Genomic DNA, 15,466 nt, shown 5'->3' with positions numbered 1-15,466 from the left:
TGGTTCTTGCCTATGATCTATTAGAGGACAGACGTCACCATCAGCTTTTATGCGAATAAAGTTTAATTCTTTACATCAGTGACACACTCCGCTATCGCCTCGTAAGCCACTTTTTTGTTCTTACCACATTTTGACGTCATCTGTGATCTATTACTGAACAGACGCACGGCAACATGGAATCTATTTGTTAAATATCATACCCGGGCCACTAATGTGTTCTAGGAACAGTATTGTTTGAAGAACGAGGCATATAAAAATAAGTGGCAAATAAGGGGCCGGATACAATAGACTTCAGCTGTCACAGGGATGCAGAGATCCATATCACTCATACCCCTTTCCTTATTATTGGTATTGTTTTAAATGGCCTTAAATTAATAACGTGACCTGAAATTACTACAGTAAGGAAGCACATGTACGTCTGCAAAGTAAAGACTGTCCTTGCAGAGGGAGGGATGTATGATGCGAATCTCAATTTAAATTAATGAATCAGCAATCAAACGTGTTATGAAAAAGAAAGGATATTCTATACAAAATTTAAGGCATATACTTTCAGGTTATTATCAGTGAGGTGACCTACTGAAACTCCTTCGGCAATCTTTTGCTATTCGGCGCTTTAAATCTTGAATCTTCCCGCTCTTTTGCTTAAATCCACATGTAGCTGTTCGGCCATCCTTTGTTCCAAATGTTCATTGAACTCCGTTTGCTTTAGGAAGAAGGCCTCTATTTCTGCCATGAATTCTTTCTTCGATTAATGCTGCTGGTGGTGGTCGTAACTCTTTCTCGAACACCGTCTCTGAACTCCCTGATCAGAATCCAGTACGTACAGCTGTATGAGTCTAGATTCAACGGTTCCATGTCAAGCAGCTAGCGAAGTCTATTTCATGCTAGGTTTCTCTGGTCGCCTTGGAATTAGTGGGAAACGTGGACTTGAAATAGGCATAGAACATTCCGGAGACCGACCATTCAACATTCATGACACTGGCGTGGGTGTTTGTGGCGAACTACTGTAAAACTACTAGGGCTAGTTCCCGACGTTAGGGCCTGAATGGTCGTTGCCCTTTCTTTCGGATTTCTTCGATTCTTACTGCCATTTCACCCGCACAAATGGGCAAGATTTCCGCACAGGTCCCTACTTCATTATGCATACACTCCTTTGTTTCAAGAAAACAATAGCGATAACAATAGACGTCCTTTGGGACTGTGGCGCTTTGTTCTTTCTTTTTAGAGGGTTTTTTTTAACGTCTATGTGGACTTAAAAAAAGCCGGTCGAACTTCTGTCTGAATACGGAAAATCGAACAGTTTTTCCTGCAATTTCGGCACTTTTCCTGCAATTTTACCCGTTTTTCAGTTTTAGAATAAGTGCAAGAAGTGGAGTTTCAAGCAATCGTTGTAATAGGGTTCAGATTCGCAAACATAACAAACAAACCAAATAAAATTACTGTCATAAGAAATTTAATGGCTACGCGCTCTTTTTATCGTGAAATTGTTATTCCTGTCTGCTTAAAAATTCGCTGATACACTGCAAAGTGTATATTTTCTTCCTTTCCTGTATTCAGGATCACGAACGGTGCATTTAGTGGGATTTTGCGATTTATCGCTTTTTGTAGAGATCGGCAATATGCTCAATGATACTTCCAAGTAAATAACTTTGGTAGAGATCCATGGATGTTCCCGTACGAGGCATACTTCGTTTCACTACCCATCATGTCTTTTCAATGCCCTGTTGTGGGCACGTTTATCTGGGTCGACGAAGTTTAGGAAATGGTTAACTGTGAGATGATGTTAGCCCTTGTCTTATAGGCAGTTGTAAACTTTCCGGCCACAGGTAGCTAGGGCTAATATTTTTTCAAGAAAAGTTTACGTTCAGAAAATTAATATGTGTTCTGGCGGATTGAAGGATATCCATTGCAGTTTTTTCTTGAGCATCGCGAAACAGATCCATCTCCCGATGCGGCACTTTGTTTTTGCCAACTGATTGCGTTTTCACACAGGTTTTGGACACGGAAGACGAAAGTAAATTGTTTTATTTGCACCACTCTATGCACAACTCTGGAAAGGCTATAAAGCAGGGACAATTTCCAAATGATCAAATCTCCCATTGCTGTGACGCTTTTACTTCGGTAGACATCCTGATCATTACGAAGACACAAGTTTGCTTCAAAAGAAGGGAAACATGAAACGATTTTAATTGCAATGAACTCGTGCATGAAACTTTCCCATGAAAGATGCACCAATCACACTTTAAGCGTGGTATACTCTTCCACGCAGTGAACCGCACACACTGGGCATGAAGGAAAAGCAGGCCACAGTTCACAGCAATACTGGAAAACCTAAAACTATCACAAGGTCTAACCTTAAGCCTAAACAGTGCCTTTAGTCGTAATTAGGGTTACGGTTAGCATTATTATAGGGATGGGTTGTTTCAAGAGTAGTAAAACAGGGATTTCTTAACGGTAACCTTCAAGTTTAAGTTCGATTGTAGGTGCTTGGCGCGGCACGTGTATATAATTACGTAACATTGTTATGTAAATAGTCAGCCAGAATTCAAAATAAATATCATTTTCAAGGTGTGAGTTAGCAACTTGACACGTTTGCTCAGTGGTAAAGAACAGTAATCCAGAGGTTTACAGTGGGTCGGAGTTCAAGGCAAGCTGCGAGTGACATATCATGGGATAAAATGGCAGAAAAAGCCGAGGGGGATCTGGAAATAAGAACAAGGTGAAGGGACAGAAAGAGGAAGGCTGGGACAAAAACGAGTAACGGTGTGGGCGATGAAGGGAAAGAAGAGAGAGAGGGAGGGAGAGAAAAAATGAGATCCATTTTTATTCATCCCGTAGGTACAAATTACCCATGTATATATTCGGTTCTCTTAGGTATACGTATTGTTCTACAAAACAATAGCGCGAATGAATAATTAATTTATTCTGCATGCATAATGAAGTAGGGACTTGTACGGAAATCATTCCCACAAATGTCAAGGAATCGCTGTATAAAACCTTGGTCGTCCGAAAACGAAAAGAAGGAGGAAAGAGCACATCGCCCGCGCGAAATTCAAACCGTCGATAACCAAATTTTCATCGTCACAAAACCTGGTTTCCAGGGTCTTTGCGGCGGGGTGATTCAAAATGGCGGACAATTGCCCCTCCGAAAAGATCCTGGGAACGAGGAAAGCCCAAGCATTTTGTTTACCATTGGTTGGTTTCATTGTAGGACGTTGCCGCTGATGAAACTCAAAAGCTTCCGAATACCAGTGCAGTTTTCGTTCAATAATATAGCAGTTATGTAAAAATTGAAAGTTTGCCACAGCAGTAAAATGAGTAACAAATATCATATGCACATTGCTTATGACAACAAAACGAAGATGATGTAAACTGTGTAAATCACCATATTTACTCCCAGGTAAATATGAATATTTATAGCAAGGAAATTTGCAAATTTACAACAAAGTCATATTCCGGCAATTCATTCCTTCTTGCTCCCATTGCAAAAGAGAGTAAATAAAAATGCAATGTTAAAATGCAAACTATTGGTTTTGCGACATATTTGCTTGCATTTGCGGTTGAGGTCAAACTGCTATCTTTGCGGTGAAGCAAATTTGAGCAAATCTGTGGAAACATTAAAGATTTGCATAGGTCGCAAATGCCAAGCAAATAATTACATTTCCTTAACATTTGCACACAAATTCCCACAAAACAAACATTCAAGTTTGCGCAGGCTTTACCTGTCAAACCAAAGTTAAAGCAAATTTAGAGCCCTAAATTTGCCACATATTTCCTCAATTCGCAAACTCGAGTAAAGCCTTTTTTTCAACCAGTGTATCGACACCACGAGACCCATGAAACTATGAAACCTATGAAACCTTGAAACCATTGACACCACGAAACCTATGAAACCATGACTCCATGATACTATCATTATATGACATAGACATTGGCATATACTAATTAGCATAAATTCGTGCACCGTAACACCAAGTAATAATCGAACATTTTAACCAGGAATATTGCACTATAGTTGGTGGGTTCCTGAGAATTCATTGTTCAGCCTTGGTATTTTACTATAACCGTTGCAACCGAGGAACTGATAATGGCTTAATTCGCGTCGCATCTGGAAGAAAACCACACAGGAAGAAAGCGAACCACAATGGCACTAAGGTTAGGCTTTTTAATCGAGAATTTTTTCGTTAAATTATCTTTTCAAGTCTTTTATCGGGACTCCCATACAGATCCTTATAATTTTGTTGGCTTTTCCTCACAACTGACCTTGAGGCGCCTGTATTCTTCCCTGTAGTTCATTCAATGTAAACAAGAAGCTTGACACATGGTGATCACGAGCACCTTTCTGGTTGCTAAGCATGTGATCAATTTCTTCTTTTCACAGAACATATGCATCATCACCTTTCCCTTGCCTCATGCAAGTCAGAGACTGCAGACATTTTAGTGTTTTAACGGTCGATTGTCCTTAATCTTTCGCTGAGAAATCGAAATTCAGAGTTTTATATAAAAACTTCGTCATTTAATATTTCATCTGTCTTTTGGCTTGCCTTTTCGAGTACTTTTAAACTCCCGGCTTTTGCGATTCCGTTTGGTGCAAACGTATTAAAGCCAAAAAAAACGTTCGGCCTGGCAGCAGATTAGACTAAAAAGAAGAGGAACTATGAAACGGAAACAATATATTCTGTAATGTTCAAGGAAACTCTAACCGCTTTTTCCAAAAAAGAAAGACTCAATCACAAAAATACAAAAATATATTATTGGTTTTCCAAAATAGAAACGATTACGTCATGCAATTGTCATTTGTCCATTCCCCGCTCCCCACACTGGGAGATAACGAAAAGTGTGATTGTTTAAAACTCTCGAAACCCTAACATAACAAGTTCCTTTCAGTTCTCATAATCATGACTCATTGCCCTAGCCTTCTTGTAAAGACGCAAGTTTGTGGAAAGGTCTCACAACGGTTCTCATCCCACACTGGATTTTGGCAACTCTAGTGTGCCCATCCCTCGATGGGTAGGTTTCAGTAATGCGCCCCAGAGGCCATTGACCTCTGGGAAGATTTCTCTCCAGAACCAACACAATGTCATTCTTCTTTAAATCTCTCACAACTGCTGTCCACTTTGGTCGTCTGTTCAGCAACGGAAAGTACTCCTGTAACCAACGCTTCCAAACCTGGGATATAATCTCCTAAACTTTTCGCCACCGTTTGCGTGGGCTGGAACTCTGTGGTGTCTACGGTTTCAAGTGCAAATTGTCCACCAAGCTGTCCGTGTAGGAAATTGTTTGGGGTAAGAGGTGCAACATCTCGTGGGTCAGCAGATTGGTAGGTAAGTCGTCGAAAGTTTAGTAGGCTCTCGACACCGGCAACCGCAGTAATGAGCTCCTCATCGGTAAAATTACTGCGTAGATAGCCATCTTAGCTGACTTTATCATAGCCTCGTGAATGCCACCGAAATGTGGGGCTCTTGGAAGTTATAGAAGTTAGAAGACGTCTTAGAAGTTATCTAAGTGAAAGACAGCAATTTACAATTGTTAATGGATCGACTTCAGAGATGATACCGATCTCTTTTGGAATTCCTCAAGGGTCCGTTCTGGGGCCGACACTCTTCACCCTTTTCCCGAACGATCTTGCGTCCTCTGTGTCTTCCGGTTCCGTTTACATGTTTGCAGACGATACAACGGTTTACTGCATAAGCGAAACGGCAGAAAAAAGTATTGTCCTGTTAAATTCTGCACTCCGTGAATTAAACGAGTGATGTTTAATTAGCAGATTAACACCCCACCCAAGTAAAAGTGAGGCCGTGCTAATCTCTAGAAGAAACCCCCCGATTAACAACCCCCCCCCCCCGATCTTCATTGGTAACTCTACAATTGAATGGGTATCGAAATCACGATTGCTGGGAATGACCGTCGATGAGAAACTGACTTGGAATCCGCATATGCTGGAACTCAAAAAATCATTTGCTAAAAAAATTAGGATTACTTAAGAAGTCGCGATTTCTCCCTAGGAACGTCCGACAGGATCTCTACTTTAAGATAATTTTGCCTTCAGTGACCTATGGTCTCATACTATGGGGATCTTGTCATAATTCCGACTTATTTCAGTCCCTAGAAAGACTTCACTGCAGGGCTGCGAGACTTATCTTTAATTTGCCGAAAGACTTGACATCTGCTGATGTCTCACAGCGGGCCCAATGGCAGACTGTGTCTATTTATTACAAATCAGCCATTTTTATCTGATTCCACAAAGCTTACCACGATAGGTTACCTAACACATTAATTGATCTGATTTTTAAGAAACGGGCCACAAATTATTTAACCCGGTCTTGCGCCTCTTTAATTGTTCGGTCCACGCTTCAACACGCGTTATATTAAAGACTCTGTCGCGTTTAGAGGCTCAGCCCTGTGGAATGCAGTGACCAATATTTGCAGTACCTTGACAAAAACATTCCGTATCGTGACCTCAGACTAAAGCTCAAATCCCTAGTTAATTTTAATGAATTTAGTTTTAAGATAACGTATGTATCCACTTGTAATTTTAGAAAAGATGACTTTGTATATATTTAAATTGTTGTCTATATTCATATCTGTCGATACCGCTAATTTTAAGTTCAATGTTCTTTTTGTATATATTCTTAGTCAGTTAGTGATTAGTTATTGTAAACGACCCCACAAGCTCATGTAGCTTTAATACTCATCGTTTTAAAATAAAGGTCATCTATCTATCTATCTATTGAAATACCACTTCACACCTCAATAAAGCGTGTCCTGCTGGATCTTGTTCTGGTCCAACTTACTGACGACCTCTTTCAGTTTACCGACAGCTCCCACAACGTTCGTCCCATAGTCACTTATCATTTCCTTTGGCACATCTCTTTGGCTACTCAATCGTGTGAAGACATTCAGAAAGCTGTCTGTATCTAGACCAAATGCTATACACCTTATTTCAAAATGGCCGCTTATTTATGTGCATACAAATTGGCCCTTGTTGCCTCGTTCAACATAAAATATTCTTTTGAATTTTAAGCGTAAAAGCGAGGCATCAAAGGCTAATTTGCAAGCAAACAAAGTAATATTTAATTAAATGGCGGCCATTTTAGAATAAGGTGTATTTCCAAATGAAGTGCCCCAGTCGAAAAGCATGTGAGCAAGCAAAGTCACCTCTTTTGACGGCGCACACCTCTTTCTTTGTACTGTTGTAAAAGGCCCTGCATAGTCCACTGCTGTTTGGTCAAAGGGACGGAAGGTCGGATCTTAGGAAGCGGAGCCATGATCTATGTTGATGTCTTGTTCCTCCTTCGTTTGCACATGTTGCATACTCCCTCCCATTGTCGAATCTCCTCACGGGCTTCGATTACCCAATACTTCTATTAAACTCATTTGGGACACCACCAAATTAGTACCTGCTGAATGGTTGGCCTGGTGATGGTAATGTTTGACAATGAGCTTTGTAACCCACTGTCCTCGCGGTAGGTATTCAGGTATGGTATGGTAGGTATTCAGCAAATTGCAGTCTTCCATTAGAACGGATATACTTGTCTTCGCACAACCACATTAACATTGCCAAGTATCTTTTCTCCATTAGAGATGATTAGTATAAAAATGTAGGAGACACCACTGTCTTGGAACTCGAAATGTTCTCTTCCGGTTGCCGTCCGCGTCTCAAAAACGCGCAAGCTTGAGCTCCCTAGTTCGATCTTACGCAGTCGCTTCTCTCGTTTCACCTTGAAAAGCGACGTTTCTCAGTTTCCAATTTTTGTTCATCGTACGCGTGACTTTTCTCGATTTCTACGTGTCCCAAAACATGCCCTACGCTATCGCTGTCCTTTTCGGTCATCTTGAACAAACAACAGCAAGAAAAACTTCCCTCGGTGAACTACGGTAAATATTCCAACAGTTTTCCTGAACTGCTCCTACATGCGAACGGTAACATAAAATAAAATTAAAAAATGTAACGGAGATAAACCACGGTGAGAAACGTACTTTTCTAAACGGTTTAATTCAAGGAAGTCTAACCCCATTTTCCAAATTTGACATAATAGCAACAAAAAAATACATTGCGTTCATGACCACCTATAGCGCGTAAGAAGTCAACACCCAATTTTATCCAAAATGATTGCCAGTTATGGCAGTTTATAACATACGCCATTCCTCGCTACACATAGCTACTCCTCTAATGTATTCGTGTTTCTTCGTTAACATGTCTCCACCAATGGCAAAGCATAAGCACTTCTTTCCTAGCTCAAAGAACTCACAATTACTTCTTCAATGCTCCCTGGCGAAGGGCTTACGCTGAAAACGTTAGCCACCCAATTTTTCTCCGGTGGAATCCCGATCTTATCAACTCGCCGCACTAACAAAGCCTCCCAAGAACACCAATCCTTGCATTTATATGGCCTGCCCTGATGCAATAAATATAATTACAGTTACCTAAAACAGCATGTGGTTTTGACAACTATTATTACATTGCCTCTTGCCTCTTGCTCTTGCTATGTCGCAGCGAAAATCCTTTTTCGCTTTTTTCTACCATGCAGTTTTTTTCACATAAATCATTTTAAAAATGAAAATTCAACAGTGTAATAGAATGTCATTCTTTCAAGTAGGGCAAGCAAAACCACCTGGGCCGCGAAAAACTTTTCACATGTGACGTAATTAAGGTGTCATCTGTTTTGCAATAAATATAATTATAGTTACCTAAAACAGCATGTGGTTTTATAGTCACAACTAGTAATTGCATTGCCTCTTGCAGTGCTTCATCCACGGAAATATCACTATGTTTTACTCATCAGTGAAAATCCTTTTTCGCTTTTTTTCTACCATGCAGTTTTTTTCACATAAATCATTTTAAAAATGAAAATTCAACAGTGTAATAGAATGTCATTCTTTCAAGTAGGGCAAGCAAAACCACTTGGGCCGCGAAAAACTTTTCACATGTGGCGTAATTAAGGTGTCATCTGTTTTAGGTAAACGAATTTGCATTTTTAATTTATTTTAAAATTATTTAATACGGTCAGGTCATCCTGAGTGTGTTTTTCCATTTCGAAGCAATTCTGGCGAAACCTCAATATAACTTGAAGGTGGCTGGTTAATATGTCGACCCTCTGTTTTCCTGTCAGGATTTTAATCCTTGGGTTATTTTTAAATGTACGTTACGGAGCAAACGCCACAAGCCTGATGCGAAATGAAGGACAATCATTTGCGTTTGCCAACTTTGCGATGAACAGTTTTCACTATTTAAACATTACTCCTTTAATGCAAGTTATGGTAGATGCATTCGAAGAATGCGGACTGAGTTGTCTACAACACAATTATTGTTTCTCTTTCAACGTCGCAGCGTTTAGCGACATAAAAAAGCAAAATACTTTATGCGAACTGTTAGCCAGTGACAAATTCAAGGAATTGCATAACTTTGTGGCCAGCCAGCAGCATCATCACTTCAGCATCACGGTGAGTAACGCAAACGTTCCATTTTTTTTATTAGTTGAAAAGAACAAGCATTGTCATCAGAAAATCCATCTTTTTTCCTCAAAAAGGAAAAAAAAATAAAAATAAAAATTAAAAAAACACGTGACGTACCCCAACTATGTCGGCTCATTTGCATTATTAAGAATAATTTCGGCTTTGACAAAAAAGGCTGGTAATATGTACGAAAATTTCACGATAGCTTGCTCCGCGAAAAAAAGTCATCTTTAAGAATTAAAAATCGCTTTCACGCAGTCACTGCTGTAAGTTAATTCTGCATGCCAGAGATATATTGATTAAGTGAAAACTCCATTCGAAACGGTCAAGTAACTTAAATTTCTCTGACCGTGATGAAGACCAACATAGGCCAACATTTAGAATTTATTAGACGTCATTATCCTAGGCTTCTCCAATTCACAATGTAAATTTAATAGCGAGTGGGTAATCATAATGACATGTTACTTTTAAGACTCCTTGCGACAACGAACCTTGTAAGAATGGGGCAACTTGTTTGGCTAAGTACGAGGATAACAGCTACGATTGCGCATGTATAACAGGGTACGCTGGAAACTCTTGCGAAACAGGTATTTTCAAAAATATTATTTATAAATGTATTTTTAAGGAAATCAAGAATTAGAAGGAAGGAGTTAAGATTTTGTTCGATTCAACGAGAATATCAAATTTTCCTTGAGGCATCTGAAATTAACTACATTTGTAACATATAGAGAGCAAAATTACTATTAAAATGCTGATTGCATGAGACGCGATTTGTCATTAGCTTTTTTAATTGCCCCGGCAAAATTAATTTCATTATTATTTTTCATGTCTTTTAGCAGGGCTGCTTTTATTGCTTTGGTGTTGTTGTACAAATATTTAGGGTTAATGTCACTGGTATTTTCGAAAGTTGCAGAAATTGCCCTCGTCGCCAGGGAAATTTCTACAACTTTAGTCAGCAAGCCACACTTTCCTCTTTCCAATTCAATCACTTCAACGTTTTGAACAACCTTTAATTGATAATGAAATAAATTGCAAAATTATTACAAGACTTTGTCAGCAAACGAATAGCGCAACAACGCCCCTCTTCAGTTCACTGGGTCTCGATGAAAATGCTTTTGGTGAAAAGCCAGGTTCTGAGAAAAACAAATTAATGGAAAACATAATTTATTAATCCATGATTCAAATCCCATTTGCTCTTGTTATATAAAAGATTGGCTAGACCTGTGAGACCTCGTTTCCAACTTCATCGAGTCCAACTCTGGCTCACGCAGTCTGTTAAACATTTCACCTTTCCGGAATCACTCATTCTCGTCACCACAGCCTCGGATTAACCCAAGGCTCTGGGAAACTCTAGGCAGGAGGATGGATACATTATTAGAATCTAGTTATTACTTGCCCTGAATCATGTAAAAGCAATCTGGCCTTGTTTCAATTTTCAGAAATCACTTTCCATTGGAAGCTCGATGGGACGGACAAACAAATCAAGTAAGGCCATTTGTATTCTTAATTGAACTTTCTAAAACTATCACCATTAAGTTACCGGTCATGGGTTTGGCTTCCATTTTTCCCGCCTCTTTGAAAGAATTGTTGTTGCTCCCTTTCCTCTTTCTATTATTCTACCCCAGTAAAATTTCTGTTGATGTATTCTTAATGCTGAACGACTCATGAAATGGTAAGTACGGAATTGATGTCTTCATTGAAACACCCTCGCACCTCAACGACGTTTTAAAACTTTTCGAAACTAAATTTGAATGGACGTCAATCAAATGTTTCCATGACAGTAGTCCTGTTCACTTGTCGGCTGTCGAATTCGTCATGGAAACATTTGATTGACGTCCAACCAAATTTACTGGTAACCGCTATAAAATCGCACTAAAGCTTACTGCGATTTCTATTATTCTGCGGAATCTCATCTCTTCAAGCGCCAACGGCCAAACTGCGTTTTGGCTAAAATTATTCAAACTTCCGACGCCAAGCCACAAAGAGCTGACCCGAAACCACGGCTACCTAAATCACTCCTACCAAACAGCATCCTTGGTTCCCACGGTGCATTCATACTATCGACCTCGACGCCGATGGAAACCGATGGGATATGTGCGAAATGTACTGAAGAACCGCGAAAAAGATATCATAATGGTATTCGAGCAGTAAACGAAGCAAAAACTCCAATTCGATTCCGGTCATGTTCGGAAATTTGATTTAATGGGAGTTTAAATTCGGTTTGGCTCTTAGCGCTTGAAGAATTTATACGTCTCTAAGATAGTACGCGCGTTGTGATTGGGTAAATTAGCGGGCCGTATCCTACATGACGGTCCGCTGCAGGGCCAGCTAAATTTCAAATTTCGATAAAACATTCTCTAGTAAGTTTTTCGTGTCGTTTCTGTTTCATAAACTTATAAAACTGTTCGAATCTTGCAAGCAACTATTTTAAACAGCCAAGAAGATTTCATTTTCGGATTTTGACAGGTCCACGGTGGCAGTTGAGCCTCCCACTTGACTAAACTAGTTTTCTTTCCCGCAATTAGCGTAAATCAAGTCAAATAAGACGTTGTACAATGCTGCTAAAGGTATGGGCAGTCAATGAAAAAACTTAATGCTCATACATTATAACAATGAATACATTTGAATCGACATGGCAGAAATTTGACGTTTGAATTGGTACCGCATTTCTGCTGCAAGTTTGATACCGTCAGCCTGTGGAACTTGAGGCAGAAATTCGATAGGTGATTCAGATGTACCTTCTTCCGTATCGAACTCACGTCAATTGACTTCGAAACGGCAGAAGTGCGACGCTTGAATCGGGCCTCAACCAGTGGTTACATTGTACAGTAAAGACTTATAACAAGTCATTAACTTGTCAGTAACTTGTACCATAATAGATGAGAATATGACTCTCAAGTGTTCTTTCAAAGGTTAAAAAAAGTAATGATCTTAAATTTCTTCTCTATGAAGCGGTGATTTTCTTAAGTATTTTTATTGAGGAACTCTGTAGCCAGGATTGAGGTTGCACTGTAGAAAATAAACGCTAGATATGGCTTTTCCTGTTTCAGAACCCTTTTAGAAAATTCGCATTCCTCTTTTACCTGGTTGCGCTGAGTCCTTGAACCCCTCAAATATGGCTAAATGAATTGTCAACAATTATCACTCTCTAATTCTTCTGGAATACCCAATCGCGCAATTTGAATAACACTCTGGATTACTTGTCATCTCATTTACGCTTGACATCTTGATGAACCTTGAATGGTAGTCCATTAGCACAAGACATTTCCTCAATCACGTAAAATTCACGAGACCTTGTAATTGGTTTGCGTTATTTCTGTGACACTAAGTAAACTTTTCATTTTCTCGGTAGTCTACGTGGAGGTGCAATGTTCACTCAGCAAGATGGCCAAACAGTTTTGTTCTTGAACGGCAACCGCGGAACCTTTGCCGAAACTCCCGATTTTCCAATCCGCTCCAAAAACTTGACCATTGCCGTGTGGATCAAATTGCTGACCCGTTCAAATCAACCGCCCGTTTATGGTGACTGGTCAGCTCCTTTTTCCTTCCGACTCTATGTTGAAAATGGCGCTTTCCACCTGCAAGTTAGAGACGGTAACGGGAGAGATCTTTTAACTCCATCTACAGATGCAAAGTAAGTCGTTTCAAATTTCTCTTATGCCTATCGATAGAGATAAAATATAAAAAGCAAAGGAAAATGTTGAATTTTAGGAACAACGGAATTGACTAAAGACGTAATTACTTAAAATACATCAATTCATTCTGTGTTGCATTTCCTACTCGTTCTCCAGTCTCCTGTTTCAACTACCATCTCCATCCTTGTGGAGGCAGTGCGGTTCAGTGGTTTGGGCACTTGTCTTGAGATCCAGAGATCCCGGATTCAAGACCCGTCCTGACCGCTGGTTGAATTTGATCCTGATTCAACTTCCCGGCTGCACTTGTAAATAGCTAACTGGTTTGCCTGCGGCCAGTTGAGATTCTTTAAAAGTTCTTGTTCTGGCCACAGTTGTTCAAAAGATGGATAGCGCTATTCACCGGATAAATCACTATCCATTGGATACCGTAATCGGTTTCGCCTTTACCTATCCACCGGATAGTGACTTATCCGTTGGACAGCGCTATCCATCGTTTGAACAACAGGAGCCAGCCTGGATGTAGATCTGTTGGTTCATTTATTTCGATTCATTGGCCCTGAAAAGCCCCTTTGGGAAGTGTTCAACAAGTACTAAATATTTATGACTCATTTTTAAGATCAGCGAAGAGGGCACAACCAATTTTAAACCCTCACGCCGGTCCATATTATTCCCAGCCGCTTAAGTTTTATTGATGAAATACTTGAAGCGACTTCCATTCTTTCAAAATCTTGGAATAGCATTTTTTTTTTCAATCCAACGCGATCACCTTTGCGAGTTCCTCACTAATTAAACTATAAAAAATAAAGAAGGTGGAAACCGGTCTCGAATACTAGGGAGCTTAAGCAACGACAACGGCGACGGCAACGAGAACGTCACGAATTTGCATATTTAGTGGTTAAAAACAATAGCTTCGCACGCCCTGCACGTGCGTTTTTCACTTTTGTCCATTTCGTTGCCGTCGTCAGCAAAAGAACAACGTGAAATAGCCAAGCTTTTGGTTTTACGAAGAACGTCAGCACTTGAGAATAAATTTTCATTTTCTTTCCTAAAATGGAGTGCCGTTCCGACTGGTGTCATCTTTTTGGAATTACCACACCCTTGTCATCTTAAAAACGTTGAAATAGTCACGAAGCCATTAAAATCACGCAAATTTATATTTTGAGATGACGTTCTCGTTGCCGTCGCCGTTGTCGTTGCTTAAGCTCCCTAGTAATGGGGCCAGAACAACGGAAATGGCAACTTGTTCGTCGATTGGGGAACCTAAGGTCAACATCGTAAGGTAGACCCGAAATTCCGATACTTGATTCCAGAAAATATTTATGTTCCATTCTATCCTTTTCCCGGAAGAGTTCCCGAAGTCTTTCGTTGTATGGAAAGCGTCCTTAATTTAATCCTTAATACAAAGAATTAACAGATATTCGTTCGCTGATCTCAAAATTGTTTATTGACAGTGTGGTCCCTATCAATCGATGGAGTCACATTGCTATTACATGGAATCGAGCATATAGAAGAGCGAGATTGTTCATCAACGGAGAGAAGAAACAGGAAATCACGGTAGCACAGGATAGAGATATTGATTTCATGGATTCTGACCACTCAGTTTACGATATTGGTTTGAAGAGGGACGGCGACACCGTGGCACATGCATATTTCAGTGATTTGATGGTCTTCTACAGGGAGTTGCAGTTTTCTCTTTCTGAAAATGTGAATGAGATAAAAAATGTAATTTTCCTTACTCATCCACTTCACAATATTGTCTAATTCTTTTGCTCTGGACTTATGACCACGACGGATTTCTAAGGCCAAAGGGATATTTTGCGTGAGTACTTACGAGGAATTTGTTGAACAGTATCGAGCGTTGCATTTAGCTTACCCACATGTACATAAACGGACACTTTGATAATAAAGTTGAATTCAATGACAATGATAACGATATCGATATTGATAATAGAGCACACAGTTTGCTGGTTAATTGGGTTGAAATTTATCATGGCAATTTACGAAAAAAAAAAAATCGGTCACACGAAAAAGTTTGTTAGTAAGAGTACCTTAAGTTTGCCAAGGTAAAAATGTCCAAACAAAAAAAATAATTTGGTTTCACTTTGCATAGGTGACCATTCTCAATCCCATCGTTCAAAAATTCTCATGAAAGACTTGTGATTAGCTATAAAGGTCTGGTTTCGCGGGAAAATCAAACTAAAAATAACTCGTTCTGTAAAAACGCCATACAGTCCACAAATACAATAGACCGGGGTCTGGATGGGGGAAAGGAGGGAGGGTGGAAATGTCATTAGTCAGCTAAAATCTCTTCCATTTGTCAGTTAACTTTTGGGCCATCTGTCAGTTGTCAGTTAACTGGCTGCTAATAATTAACT

General features: G+C 39.7%; 1 protein-coding gene and 1 long non-coding RNA gene across 2 annotated transcripts; one reads left to right on the top strand and one right to left on the bottom strand.

Annotated features, from left to right (window-relative positions):
* Positions 1–5,309: 5,309 nt before the first annotated feature.
* On the bottom strand, positions 5,310–8,539 carry LOC138016272 (uncharacterized). The gene is made up of 3 exons (XR_011125764.1): positions 8,428–8,539; positions 6,750–7,910; positions 5,310–5,501 (listed from the first exon to the last, which is right to left on the bottom strand). It is a non-coding gene; the product is annotated as an uncharacterized lncRNA (long non-coding RNA).
* A 460-nt stretch (positions 8,540–8,999) lies between these two features.
* LOC138015356 (uncharacterized) lies at positions 9,000–15,015 on the top strand. The gene is made up of 5 exons (XM_068862362.1): positions 9,000–9,444; positions 9,929–10,043; positions 10,896–10,941; positions 12,809–13,090; positions 14,543–15,015. The coding sequence occupies exons 1-5, from the start codon at positions 9,088–9,090 to the stop codon at positions 14,850–14,852; spliced, it is 1,110 nt and encodes a 369-aa protein (XP_068718463.1). The 5' UTR covers positions 9,000–9,087; the 3' UTR covers positions 14,853–15,015.
* The last annotated feature ends 451 nt before the right edge of the window (positions 15,016–15,466 follow it).

The sequence above is a fragment of the Montipora capricornis genome, chromosome 9 (genome assembly GCF_036669925.1).
Source record: "Montipora capricornis isolate CH-2021 chromosome 9, ASM3666992v2, whole genome shotgun sequence".
Lineage (NCBI taxonomy): Eukaryota > Metazoa > Cnidaria > Anthozoa > Scleractinia > Acroporidae > Montipora > Montipora capricornis.
This window is presented reverse-complemented; position numbering and strand designations above follow the sequence as displayed.